At 37.5% G+C, this 14,819-nt stretch overlaps 1 protein-coding gene across 1 annotated transcript; it reads right to left on the bottom strand.

The window, feature by feature from the left end:
• Nucleotides 1-3,787: 3,787 nt before the first annotated feature.
• On the bottom strand, nt 3,788-8,229 carry PRL (prolactin). The gene is made up of 4 exons (XM_057424352.1): nt 8,056-8,229; nt 7,541-7,648; nt 5,886-6,065; nt 3,788-3,979 (listed from the first exon to the last, which is right to left on the bottom strand). Exons 1-4 carry the CDS (start codon nt 8,203-8,205, stop codon nt 3,788-3,790), a joined length of 630 nt encoding a protein of 209 aa, XP_057280335.1. The 5' UTR covers nt 8,206-8,229.
• Between the last annotated feature and the right edge of the window lie 6,590 nt (nt 8,230-14,819).

Genomic DNA, 14,819 nt, shown 5'->3' with positions numbered 1-14,819 from the left:
TTCCATAGAATCTGTACATGGGACCTTAAAAAAAACAAACAAAAAGATCAAAGAAAATTGGAGAACTCTCTGCACCCTTCTTTTCACCATAGATAAGGACAATACGTGATGCTTTCACCTGTGTGGAAAAAAGATACAGTTCAGAGGACATTAGGCACCCCTACTCATCTGTTTTAATTTCCTTCTCATAGTTGAATGCATGAAAGGAAATGAGAAATCACTTTGAGAAAATATGCATTTTTAAAAAGTTCACTTATGGGGGAATATATCTAAATAAAAAATTAAAATCCCAGTGGTAGTAGATGTTGTTGAAATGTTATCTGATAGTCATTGATATTTTTTTTGGAAAAAAATACTGGAAAACTGGCTGATGTTGTTTTCCAAGGGTGATGCTTCTTTGGATGTAGCTTCATTCCTGAAAATGGATACGAGCATAAGCAACTTAAAAAAGGTATAATTATGTTCTAAAAGTAGTTTAAAACTTATTTTTTACACATAGCATAAACCTATGGATAGTTAAATTTCAATTGAATAGAACGTTGAGGCTCGGCTTCAGTCTTCAAGGTTTACCAAACTAATTTGCAGGTGGGTGTTGGTCTCTTCTCCCAAGTATGAAGAGACAGAACAAGAGGTAACAGCCTCAAGCTGCGCCATGGGAGGGTTAGATTGGATATTAGGAAATTTTTTCCACAGAAAGGGTGATCAAGTATTGGAACAGGCTGCCCAGGGAAGTGGTAGAGTCACCATCTCTGGAAGTGTTCAAAAACCATGTAGACGAGGCCCTCAGTTACATGGTTTAGTGGTGATCTTGGCAGCCCTGGGGTAAATGTTGTACTTGAGGTCCAACCTTAAAGGTCTTTTCCAACCTTAAAGGTCTTTTCCAACCTTAAAGGTCTTTTCCAACCTTAAAGGTCTTTTCCAACCTAGTTGGTTCTGTGATTCTATGATTTTAAATTTTGTGCCATCTATGTAAGCTTGAATATAATTTTCAAAGGGAACATAACTGAGCCTGTATTTCAGTCATGTGGTGGACCTTTCCATTCCTGAAAGTAAGTAATCTTAAATGAACAGAAGTAAATAAACCAGCAGAGACTTAAATAAGGCAAACTTGGGTATTGAATAAATAATTTGAAAACCAGGCATTTCAAATGCTAGAGACCTGAAGTAGCCAGAAGTTAGTGCACTTGGAAGAAAAATCTTACTGATATCAGTTTCTTTCATTTTGAAAGAACATGCTTGTTCTAAATTCAGTTCTGTATGAGATTAGCTATGTAACTATTTCTATTGGGCGCAAGACAATACTTTTTATGTTTTATGAGCATGCACTAATTAACAAAATATTAGTGAGATAAGAATGTATTTTTCCCATGAGCAACTGAAAAAAAGGAGAATTGCCAATTTGCCTATATTGTGGCTTGAACATTCAGAGTCTGAAGGCATTGTCTGTGCCAGGGCACTTGACAATGAAGGTGTAGCTTTGAATGTGCTCGTGGGGTTTGACAGCTTTCTGTCTCTGTGACAGCTGTGATGACTCAGAATATTAACCAGATCACTTTTAAATACCCCTTTAACTAAACAGCTGCAAACCAGATAGCTTTTCAGTTGTTTAGAATCTTTTAAAGCCATTCTTTTCTATCTTTTTTATGAAATTAAAACCTCATAATTGTACTAAACCAGTCTATAATAAAGCCAGTGCATGCAAGTTTTAAGCAATTGTTTTAGCACTGTAATTTTTAAGCACATAATGAAAGTCATTGTTTCAGATCTAGTCATGTAAATGTAAAATTGTGAATGTCTGCCCTATTAATCAAGTTGCTTTTGAATTCTAAAGAGATTCTGAGGTAGGAGTTTACTCAGCGAGACATAGTCGTTTTTCTAGCTCAATACTGAGTAGTCCCATTATTCATGTTTTCTTTTGAATAAGAACTCACGCTGTAATTCTAAGCACTTGTGATAATTACAAAGGATTTTTTTTTCTTTTACTTTTTAAAATGCTTTTTTCCCCCATTGGCATGATAACAGAAAATAGAATATTATGATCATATTAAATTCTAGTTTGAGCACTTGCATTTTGCCTGGCAAATTTTATCTATTTTCTTCCTTGACTGTGATGTTATACAGCTGTGTATTGTTAACTTGCTGTTGCATATGCCTGAAGATTTGTGCATTTCAGACCTTATGAAAGATGTCAGCTATGACTGCCCAACAAGAAATTTGTTTGCTGTACAGGTAATTTTATATATATTAAAAATGAGCTTAGTATATACTTATCCAGATAAAGCCTGAGGCAGTCAATAATTGAAAACATGAAGAGAATTGAAGGCCATTATATATATATACACATAATTAGAAACGCGAGTATCATCATATCCTTATAGAGATGGCTAAAATTAGACCTTTCTAGTAGTTTGAGTTATCTAATCCCATACCTAAATACCCATCATGGTTGTGCTTATTTTGTTGTGGTAATGAGCAGTTTAAGCCCTCAAGCCCATCTTCTCTGGTGTTTCTCTCTTCCTATAAACTGGCTCAATTCTGGAGCAATGCAGCAAGCTTGTTTAGTGGGAAGCCAGACCCATGAGGATCTAATTTGAATTTAAGCTCCTCTTTGCTGAAGCTGTGTGATGAAGCCAAGGTTGAGTTTGTTTATAGCTTACAAAGACAGAATATAGATATGGCCAAGGACTCCAGCTGCTCTTTAGCTTCTTATTTGCTATGTGATTGCAAGCCAGATTTTTTTTTTTTTTTTAATTTTTCAATAGTGTTGGTCTTTCCTATTTTCCAGTGTTTACAAGTAATGTTTTGAAATGGGTGTCCTAAAAGCTTTCAGTGTGGCGAAACCCAAAGACACTGTGGGTTAGGACAGGAGACACCTTAGCTCAGCTAGTAGCTTTTTGTATCTTGAAAGTTTTCTGAGTAACTGCAACCACCACACTTCCAAGGAATGGGATGGGTAGGTGAATATGACATAGATGCCCAGCATTTCCTTTTGGGACTTACTTAAATCCTTTGCACTCAGTCTAGCACTAGTCACCTCAAAAATAATGAACTTTTGTTTGGAAATGCTTCTTTTCCAAATAGTCAGAAGAGATGTAGATATACCTGATCTCTGTTCTTAAAATTCCAGATGTGTCTTCTCTCTCCATGGACCACATGGGGAATCAATGCCTGTGTTAGCCAGGATATATTTCTTACATGTCTCTTGCCTACTTAGACATTTTCTGTACAAAGTAAACCCATCAATCTAAGTAGACTGGATTTCAGGCCATACTTTTAGTGTAGGGTAGTTTCATGTAATAGGTGATTAATCTACTTATTTGTGTTCCTCAGGGCTTTTTTCCCTCATTTTTGGAGAGGGTGTAAAGAGCAATGGGAGTAAGACGTCCTTTCATCAATAGCTGGAGACTGAGATCCAAAAGGAGAAGATACCACTAAAGGTATGAACCATATCCAATACTTCATTCACTGATACTACCCAGTGTTATGCATTTTTGGATTTAATAACATTTTTATTTTTATCTACATTATCTGATTACCACTGAAATTCTACCAGGTGAGGAGATTAGACACAAAAGTGTATTCTTGTCATACAAGTGTTTATACCATTTTAAACACCAAGATAAATGATCCTAATTGTTGCAGCCAGAATTCACACTAACATGCCTGAAAAGTACTGATGATCCTGATACTGTGAAGTATGACTTTTCAAAAAGTTTGCAATGAAAAGTAGCGAAGCAAAAGAATATCACGATGAATGATTTCAGTAAGTGATCAGGCCCATGAGTAATTAACAATTGCTATCGTGGATTAGGCGGCACTTCAGAACTTTGAGATAGTTGTCGATTTTGTGGGAATCTCGGCGGAGGCAATGCAGCAGGTTGTAAAAGGCAAAGAGTCTGGAGTCCTCATCATCGAGTTGCAGGGAGGGAAGGCCTTCCCATGGAGAGTAAATTTCATTTCCAATCTCACCAGAATGAACCTAAAGACATGAAATGATACTGCAATAAATGATAGTGAATCTGGCTAGATGTAGAACAGAGCATCTAAAATACTGACCTTAGGGAATGCTAGTTGCTAGTGTATGTCTTGGAAGGTGTTTCCTGTTATACTTCCCACTATTCTGGATAATGTTTTATATCTTCATGAAGATTTTGAATGAATTTGTCAGATTTTCCAGTTTATTTCCCTAAAATATGTAAAAAGCTTAACTGTATCAACAGCGTTTTAAGAGAACTAGTGTGTTAACCAATGTCCAGAGGAATCTGCAAAGAAATCTAACCTCTCTTCATGCATGGACTCATCAGTGACATCTCTTTTTGGTTCCTTCTGCCTTGAAATCTTTGTTAACACTTGTTCCTAAACCTCTTTCTGTGTATCTTCAGATTTCTCTCGACTCATGTCTTGGGTGATTTCTCTGTGATACAGGTAGCTACAGGAGCACGTTACCAGACAAATGTCTCAACAGTACATCTCCAGATGTACTGTACTTCAGATTCTACAAAAAAGCTAAGTGATAAAGTGACCTCTAATATTAGGGAGCTATGTGTAGGACCTCATGTAGTAAGTTAGTATCTGGGGTAAAGATTGGTTTAGGTCTCTTTACTTGAAAGAAGCAATAATTGATTTTTTTTCATATCGGGAAAATCTGCCTTTCGTATTTCATAGCTGGAAGGATATCAGTGGCTCTTGGTGCTTGTGTATCTTCCTTATTTCCCACCAGCTGTACTTTGTAAAAGCACATAGGAGAATATCTGTGGAGCCTCTATCACTCTGTTTAAGCAAAGGCAAAAAAAAAAAAAGAAAAAAAAGAGACCTACTATCACTCAAAAATGTGGTTTGACACTAATGAATTTGCCACCCTTGTCTTCAACTTCCTTCTGTAAATAACGTGAATGAGAAGGTGATGACAGTGTAACTGTATTAGCACCTGACTTCAACTGTTATCCTGGATCCTTGCCTGCACCCTTTTTACTCATGGATATGGGGCAGAGATGTATTTGATTACACTGATAAATGCATTTGTGGCCTGGATGGGCTAAGATTTCTGAGTAAAGAGACACCTAACTGAAAGAAAGAGACCATGAGTGATGGAAAATGATGGATACAGTGATGGTAGCGCTCTTAATGCTGTTCAACTGTTCAGAGCCTAAGTAAAAGCCAGTGAAGTCAGAACCCCTTGTTAACATCTAGCTCACTGACAGAATGATATATTCAGGGCCTAACAGAGGCCCCTTAAAAAAATAAACACCTAGAGCTGATTTTATTCAGTAAAGCTTTCAATCAATTACTGATAATAAGGGGTATTCGAGGATGGGTTTCATCAGAAAACAGCCTTGCTTTCTAACCTCACAAGTGTGGGGGGAACCAAGTCAGAGTTCAGAGGAGCCAATATGGTGGGAAAAGAGAAACGAGATACCACAGTTCACTATGTTGTATGCCACAACTTTACAATAGCCCAGACTTCCAGAACAGTTTTAACCACAACATCTGCTTCTGGAAACGCTACACAATATCTGTATACAGATGTGTATAAACATGCTAAAACATAAATAGCTCATATGGAAAATGAGATTACAAATTCTAAATAGTCAAAGATTGAATGGCAATTACCAGTGTTAATGGTTACACCTTCCCTTGAAGCAGGACTAGGAATACACTGCTATGCCAGTCACGTCACATTGTCTCTTTAGAAATTACTAGATGGCAGCAGAAAAGAAAACTGAGAGAAGAAAGCTGAAAAGTTCTCAAATTCAGCTATGCTGGCTCACATTTTTTTCCTAACCATTGTCCGTTTCCTTTCCAATTCCAGGTAGGGAGGGCCTATCACTACGTGAGTCTTCCTTAACAGCAACAGAGTGGAAGGATGTTAAGGACCCAATACTTACCCGACCTACTATTTTCTCCATTCCTTCTAGAAGCCGCTTGTTTTGCTCTTCGATCTCCACAGCCTTCCAGAGGATGGTATCTGGAGCTTCTTTGATTCTTTGTACTTCAGAGGCCAGATGGATCAGGGGATCATTCCAGGAACGCAGCACTCCCAGTATTAAATTCAGCAGGTCTTCATGCTGCTTACCCACATTAAGAAAAGACAGTTAAAATAGGAAGGCTAAATGCTGGCAACATTAGGAGGCATTTAGAGCAATGTCTGCAGACATAGTGACTTCGGCAATTTATTCCAGGACCTACAGCTGATTGTGCCCTATAGTCCTGTCTTAGATACTTCCACGCAATTGCATTTTTGAAGTTTATCATTGTTGTCATCCTGTTTTAAAATATTAGCACAAGTAGCTGCGATACTATAATGGGAGATATCATTAAACATCCTCTACTTTAAAAACTAGCAAACACAACTCTGTTTCAAATCTGAAAAAAAAAACCAACACCAAAAAACCCCCAAACAGAAGTCCTTATCTGATTTTGATGAACACTTTAAAATCCAAGAATTTTGTTTGTTTGTTTGTTTTTAAGTCTAGTACTAAATGGACGGTTCACATTATGGTAGACCACTAAATAGCTTTTATTGCCTCTACATAACTCATCTGTCCTCCCCTTTGAACAATGGTGCTTCCAGCAATATCTTTCTTGCTTTTAAAAATTGTCCTTTTTTGTGGGCAATAAAAATTCATAATGCTTACCGTCACTGTAGTATTTGATCTTTTCTACTTTGCTAGATCTACTGAATCTGAACACTACCAGATCTCTTACATACCCAGGGCTCTGAATTCTATAGCTCCAAATAGAATTTCAGAATGACATACTGAGAGGATGGTGATACTGGAGATTGCAGGGATATCATCACCATGAACTTTAGGTAAAGATTTCTCACTGGTGCACACCCGTTCATACACTTATGTTTATTTTTTTCTCTATTTTCCATTTGTACCTGTGAGCACAGGCTGAACAAGACTATCTTCATCTTCATTTAAGTTTATAATTATTAAATTGACATATATAGCATGTTTCTCTTTACAAGTATTTTCAGTATTTCACACTAAAGTCTTTGTATTTGGATAATAATATATCACTTTTGCTTACTAGTAATATCAAAGATATCTTTTTTGCATTCGTTTTGTAATATCAATGTTTTCAGTTATTTGAAAACTGTTTAGTTCTGCCTACATAGAGTGTTCACTACACAGCAAATGTATTTTTATGTTTGTTAATATAATAAAGCATTTTAAGATAGTGTTCAAAGATTGTAGCGTTCTCAGTACGGTATAAGCATGGTAACAGGCATTACTCCATGATTTCGTACTGTAATTGGAAATGAGATGCAATGACTGATTGTAATATGCAGGAAACAGAAGGGAAGATGAAAGTTACCAGTGCTTACATATTCTATATAGTTTGTAACTCAGTATCAGCAAATGTTAAATACACTTTTCTTGGCTTTTTGGTGCTTTCTTCTTCTTGGCTTTTTTCTCCAGTTGTGCTGATTTCCCTCTCTTTCTGTCTGCTGTCTCTCTATTTCTTAGCCCTCCCTCTTCTCCCACTGCCCCTGCTCTGTCTCACGCTGAATGACATTAGAAATGGGACTTACATGAATCTGCTGAGCTTGCTCCTTATCTTCAGGGGTGGTTAAGGAGGAAGTGTGGCAGCCATTAACTGCTTTTGTAATAAACCCCCTGCCCTGAGCATAGCGTTCATCCTGCAGATCAGCAAGGGCAGGCATTATTGAAACAGATAAGAAAGAAGAGTTTCAATTCAAACATTGTATTGACTAATTGTTGTTCCATTGCTTTTATCACTGCTTTTATGCTGTAAAGGTCAAAAGTTTCTGGTGAGTCTTCAGTGTGAAACTGGTACCCAGCAAACACTACCTTGTCTCACAGATAAAGAATGATGGGAAAATGGTATCTTTTAATAGAAGTGTTGGAATTCTTAGCAATGGTTAGCACTATACACAGATTTGGTCACCACTGGGATTATCACTGTGCAGCAGTCATGTTTGTTTCCTAATTGAATTATTTTATGTGTTAACATATGTTTGTGCTTAAAAATTCTTGAATCTATTTATGCTATTTTCTTGCTCTCAGGGAAAGGCAGAGTACTTACAAATTCATTGAACATTTCTGAAGAGAGGAAGTGAATGTAGTGTGAAAGTTTAACTGCTCGGTCAAAAAGTTCCCCGAGGGAAACTTGGCAATTGACAGATCCATTGGGGCAGATTGGTAAGGAAGTCACTCCTTCTTTTGTCAGGAGCATGTTGGACACCAGAAGGGCCGCCAGCAACAAACCTGTTCACATTTAAAATAAACAAAAATGGAATCACATTGATTTGTATGTGCACTTAGAAGTAGCTGTCAGAGCCAGAAGCAGGGTGATTTTGGCTGTGTTGACAAGTAGTTCAGAGTAGCCCCTGTACTGGCTGCTGAAAATTAATGGAGGAGGAAAGCACTGTAATTCTGTTATCCTTTCCCCCCATTGTTATCTTGACTGTATAGCAGAACTTTGAGGAGACAGGATAACTTGTGTTGCAGTGTACATGTATTCCAAAGTCTCATATTATGCCTGGCTTTATTATGTAGTGATAAATGGGAGAAGCAACAAATCAAACTTCTTCACAGTGTAAACATAGATACATAAATATATTTGCACACATATATAAGTTTGGAAAATAGATTGGTTTGTTTGTTTTGTTTGTTTGGTTTTGCCTTTTTGTGTGTCCCCCCCCCCCCCCCTATCTCCCACGGGTCCTTTTCTTCTTTGGAGACATTTGGAGCTTAAATTAATTTTGTGGGATGGTGGTTAGGTCACTCTCTTAAGGTTTTGGTTGTCCTGGGAGCTCCTTCAGAAGATTCCTAGCAGCTGTGTTGCTTTGCTGTTTAGAGTTTAACCCTAAGTTACTTACTGCTAAGGAATCAGAGAGAACTTTTGACTTTTCTCCTGAGCTTCTGAAACTGATGTAGAGGACTTTTCATTATCTAAACCACAAAACCCCATCTGTTTAAAATTTTTAACCTTAACAGAGGCAAGTCTTTTATTCAGTGAAATAAAATATGCACAGAAAAACAATGGAAAAATTAAAAGCAAATATTTGGTAAATGAATGAACTTATTCAAAGAACAGTGTTCTGTGCTCTGCCAGTTTTAGTTCTGGAAATTGGTCTGCCACCTATATGCACCCCCTAGACTTGTTTTAAATGCTAAATGAAATGCTCCACAAATCAGGCAGCAGAGCTGTCACCAGTGTTATCATCTGATAGGTTTCTTTCTAGCTTTAAATTCAAGAAAAGTGCATTTATACAATATTGAAGTAACTCTTCCTCCTCTCCCATGAACAAGGTACATGCTGCCCCATGCTGCAGTTAGGAAAGTTCACTGGGGAATAATTCTGTGAATGAGAAAACCTGAGACTTGTTGGCCCAGAAGTTGAAAGTAAGGAAAACATTCACTTCAAAATTACTACATCACTTCTAGACTTGTGGATAATGACTTCTAGTCATTGCCTTCTGAATGGTGTAGCAAAGCAATCTGGATCCAGTCTTTCATGTGGAGATGTCACATCTCTCAAGCCAATTATCTTTGACACTGTCCAATGCAAATGTAAATTTAGGATAAACAAATTAAGCCAAAAAGAGATCAAGCTGCTTTCTAATTCCAAGCTTTGGACACTAAATATTTGAGGTGGAGACATGTTAGTGTGAGAGGGGGGTTGGAATTAGATGATCTTTAAGGTCCTTTCCAACCCTAACTAGTCTATGATTCTATGTTTCACTGGAAGACCTCAGTTTCTAGAGCTGTTACATTTCAGTTACTTCCTAATTCAATCTAAATTTAAGAAATAAAAAAGTTATCACCAAGTGAATGGCAGAAGTCTTACCTTTCAGTGAAGCCTCCTTATTGCTCATGGTAAGAGATCCTGTATGATGACTTGCTCTACCAGAAAGAAGTCTCAATACTTGCTCTTATTCTCTGCACATGCCAATTTTATAGACACCATCCAGAGTCCATTTTGCATACATTCAGCAGGTCATGGAGTTTGCCTCGATAATTACAAACATCAAATTGCCTTTCTTCCACATTCATATTCAGTATTTTTTGTTTTGTTTTTTTTATTTTTAACTGAGAGGGAATTTCATTAAGAAGTTCAGCTGTGGGATTGTAAGTATGGTTAGATGAAGACAGTGCCAAATTTTTGTCCTGAATGAGGTGCAAATGCCATTGATCCTAGAAAGCTTCAGTTGTACCTAAGACAGGTATTCCCAATGCTTCTAGCCTGCTGTTCCCCTCTCCACAACTGTCTTCTCATGCTTACTTGCTTCTTCAAGCTGGCTTATACTAAAATTCTGGCTATCTGTGGGAGGAAAACAATATGTTACGATGTCCACAGTGTTGTATGGTTATTTACAGTATATTATAATATTATAAACAGCACAAATATATTATAAACAGCATAAGTTATACTGACATTTATCCAGAAAAAAGGAACAAAGGTTCCTGGGAAGACAGGTCTCTCTCTGTAAAATTATGACATTCTATTTCTCCATACAATTGAGAAAAACATTATACAACTCAAGTCATGATATAACTGGTTCTCAGTTCAAGAAATATTTAGAGAAATGGGGGCAGTTCTTATATTAAAAAACGGTGATGTGCAACAATTAAAGAAGAAAAACTTTTTTTTACTGTTGAATTGCAAATGTGTCATGATTAAACCTCCCCCAACCTCTGTAAAACCATGATTGTTTCCTATGTTTGAAAATTCTGCATAAAAGATAGGTATTTCCACCATACGCAAAACATATGCTGACGTAATCAGTGGGATTTGTTTCCAGATCTGATGGGTCTGTGGTAATCTACAAACTAGTCTCAGCAGGTTGGCCCTGTTTTCTTTTTGTGTAAGGCTCATCTGTATGAATATGGATAATCTCTCACCTGTTTCTCAGGTCCATTTACCCATGAAAAGACTTTCCAGATTAGATTATTAAAATGAATAAGGTATATGGTGTTAATGAATTTTCTTGCCTTTAGACAACTTGTTCCATACTTGTGGAACAGGTAAGTATGCAAAACTGAACCCTTCATTATTTCATAACTATGGTTACAATTCCTGAAACACAATGATAAACATCATAGAAGGATGGTAGAATGTTACAGGGTAAACCGTGTAAGGTATCCCTTGGGAAGGAATAAAAGGAGATGCTTCAGCAATAAACCAGAAGTGGTAGAAAGTGGTCTACATTTGTTAAGTTCTAGGATGATTTCTAGAACAGTTTGTTCTGCTTAGAGACTGGATCTTGTTTGGATGTTGAAGTCCTGCTGAATAAATGAAGCAGTTGTTGCATGCAGCACGGAAAAGTGGCACTCTGATGAAAGCAGTAAAATTATAACAGGGCCACAGCCAAAATTCTAGAACAGAAGATAAAAAAATCCAGCTGTCTTCTAAACCACATTCACATGGCTTATGATCTTGATTTAACACAGTTTCATTTGAAAATCTTCTTCAGTGAGATTACAGGTGAGCTTAAAAAAATCCTGGTATTTTATAACTTTAGACGAGTCCTGGTAATAAGAGGAATGAATGCTTCTTAACCCACTATTTAACCCTTCATCTACTAGTCTGCTTTTCTTGGCATTTTAAGAGTTTAGTGGCAATGCCAAAATAAGGCACACGGTATTAGGGACTAGGTAATGAAGGAAGATGTTCACATATTCCTTGGTCAGTGGAGTGCAGGCCACAGTTTGCTTTTACTTGGAGGGGTGTCCAGTTCACTTGGAACTGACTGCCCCAGGGGTAGAAACACAGCCCTACCATCTGCCATGGACTGATCCAGACTGCACTAGAACAGGGGCAAGCTCCAGAACACCTGCAGTACACTGATGACATTATTGTGTGGGGTGATACAGCAGAAGTTTTTGAGAAAGGGAGGAAAATAATCCAAATCCTTCTAAAAGCATATCCATGTCCCTCTGGATGGCATTCCTTCCCTCCAGGGTATCAACCGAACCACACAGCTTGGTGTCATCACCAAACTTGCTGAGGGCATTGAAAGGCCTCATCTCCCTGACAAAAATGTTGAGCAGGATTGTTCCCAACACAGGTCCCTGAGGGACACCACTCGTTACTGGTCTTCAGCTGGACATTGAGCCATTGACCACGACTCTTTGCATGCGGCCATCCAGCCAGTTCTTTATCTAACAAGCAGTCTACCTATCAGATTGATGTCTCTCCAATTTAGAGGCAAGGATGTCAAACGCTTTGCGCAAATCCAGGTAGATGACGTCAACTGCTCTACCCCTGTCCATCAGTTCTGTAGCCCCATCACAGAAGGCCACCAAATTGGTCAGGCAGGATTTCCCCTTAGTGAAGCCATGCTGGCTGTCACCAAGCACCTTGTTGATTTTCATGTGCCTTAGCGTGCCTTCCAGGAGAATCTGCTCCAAGATTTTGCCAGGCACAGAGGTGAGACTGACTGGTCTGTAATTCCCTGCATCATCCATTTTCCCCTTCTTGAAAATGGGGGTTATATTTCCTTTTTTCCAGTCGTCGGGAACTTCACCTGACTGTCATGATTTCTCAAATATGATGGCCAGCGGCTTAGCAACTTCATTCGCCAGGTCCTTCAGGACCCACGGATGGATTTCATCAGGTCCCATGGACTTGTGCACATTCAGGTTCTTCAGGTGATCTCAGATCTGATCCTCTCCTACAGTGGACCTAAGGTCTTCATTCTCACAGTCCTGCATAAAGGTAACGTTCTTTTATCAAGTGTGAGAACTGATGTAGAGGTTAAAACGTTTATTTGTGGCTGCACAAGAAGTCTTTTGGAAAAAAAAATAATAAATTCCTGATTCCTGGACCTACACTTTAAGTGAAGGCCACCATTTCTTACTTGTGCCTAAAAGAAAACAAAGGTGAGAGAAATGAAAGGAGGGGAAAAGTTACAATAATCAGCAATACATAGGTCCACATATTAACTTTCTTTTATAAACAAGGACAATGTTTTGTCTTTTCTGATTACTTCCTGCAATCTCCACGAAAATTTTGTGCAAAAGTCAAGTGATTTTCTAGGATTCTGTAAAACAAGGGCTTTTCCTCTCCATCTTCTTCATATAGGAGAATTTAAAAAGCATTCTTTCCAAATGTTTTTCTCAGCAAAACCAGCAAAAAGGGGGTTGAAGACTTTCTTAGTGTAATCTCTGCATGAAGGCTGGTAAAAAATAGATAAGAACATAAGGGAAAATTATTCCATATGGAGAAAAAAAAAAAATCTTAGGGAGATTTTCAGTTAAAGTTTAAGTACCAGTGTGGTTTCATGCAATTTCAGAAGGAGGCGTAAAAATAGAATGGCAGAACATGTTTCAAAAATCATTTATCAACATTGTCACTATGATGACATATGCCCAAGTGCACCATGGATTATTAAGTGCGAATCCCAAGTAGAATTCAAGCTAATAATAGCAAAAAACTCAGGGGAATTTGCACAAAGAATGAAGTAAAAGCTAGCTAGTATATATTTGTGCTGATACTTGAGGTTACTTGAAGCCTGTGGCTCTGTGTTCACTAATGCTGTATCTGTGTATTACCAACTTGGCAGTATAAATTTTATCTGGTTCACACATAACTGCATTATGGCACTTCAGGTGAATTATCCAGAGACTTTGTTGTAGTGGTTATCCTGGCTTGATACTTGATACCAGATATGCCTGACTAGTGAAGGTTGAATGATAATGATCTGACATCTGCTAAGACAAAGATACCCTACAAAAATGTGAAGTAGCAGAGTCATCCTCTGCTGGATCATCATTTCATGTTCTATGGCTGCAATGTTTTTTATCCTATATCTTTAATCTAGTTTTCAGAACTTGAAAGCTAGTGATTTTAAAAGTGAAGATAAATAAGGGAGACCTCTACCCTACAAAAAAAAAAAAAAATGTTTAGAATAGATTCCTAGAAGTATTGCTATACAGTTCAGGATTTGAGCAGTTGTGACAACTTCTTCTGTAGATCCAGTATATTATTCTTCTGGGATGATGGAATTACATACATGGCCACAATTTGCCTGATTTCCAAAGCTGTAAGTTACAATCCAGTCCAAACGGAGCATTACAAGCATGCAAGTATTTGCCCACTTTGACCTATAAGATGCTCTTACTGTGTTAACTACAGAAAAGAAAGCATGCTTGATTCTGAGGCATATGAACATCACAACTCCGAAGGCTGGAGACCTAGTGATTTAAATGGATTTTTTTTTTGCTTATTTCCCCATACATTTGTTTTTATCTTTATTTCACTTGACCATGTTCTGCTACAATCAGGAAGTTATTCTCCTTAAGATCCTGATTTCAGCTGATCATTCTTCGGGATAAAATAGAATGAGGTCCAAGAATTTTCTTAGGGGAGGCATGCCACAGTGAAACTTACTAGTGGACTTGGTAATTATTGGTTTTAGTTTAAGTATTACATTTGTGTAACACACTTTTAATAAAAGGTAGTAAATAGTAAAATTGTCATCAGAAGGCTGCAATTTTTCTCTCTAACAAGTGCAGAATAGGAGAAATAGGAGCCTTGTTTAAATATTTGCATATTTTTAATTCTATGGATAAATGCATCACTGGAAAAACATTTCCTTAAGTGCTTTGTGGAACTAGAGTCTGTAAAAAGAAGAGGATTTTTTATTTTTTTTTAATTACAAATATATTGAAAAGAGCATTGAAGTGTGCACAGAGATTTTGAGCACATTTCAAGAGGTAGTTATTTCTAAGTGTTGTGGTAAATGTTCTGGTTTAGCATGAAGTGTTTGATTTTACTAACGGATAGTATCTCAAAATGGCAAATGGGGATTTTGTCCTGTGCTTTAGAAGAAGTGTATTTTC

The sequence above is a fragment of the Pezoporus wallicus genome, unplaced genomic scaffold, assembly GCF_028554395.1.
Source record: "Pezoporus wallicus isolate ANWC-B61680 ecotype Strahan unplaced genomic scaffold, APGP_CSIRO_Pwel_v1 contig_5485, whole genome shotgun sequence".
Lineage (NCBI taxonomy): Eukaryota > Metazoa > Chordata > Aves > Psittaciformes > Psittacidae > Pezoporus > Pezoporus wallicus.
This window is presented reverse-complemented; position numbering and strand designations above follow the sequence as displayed.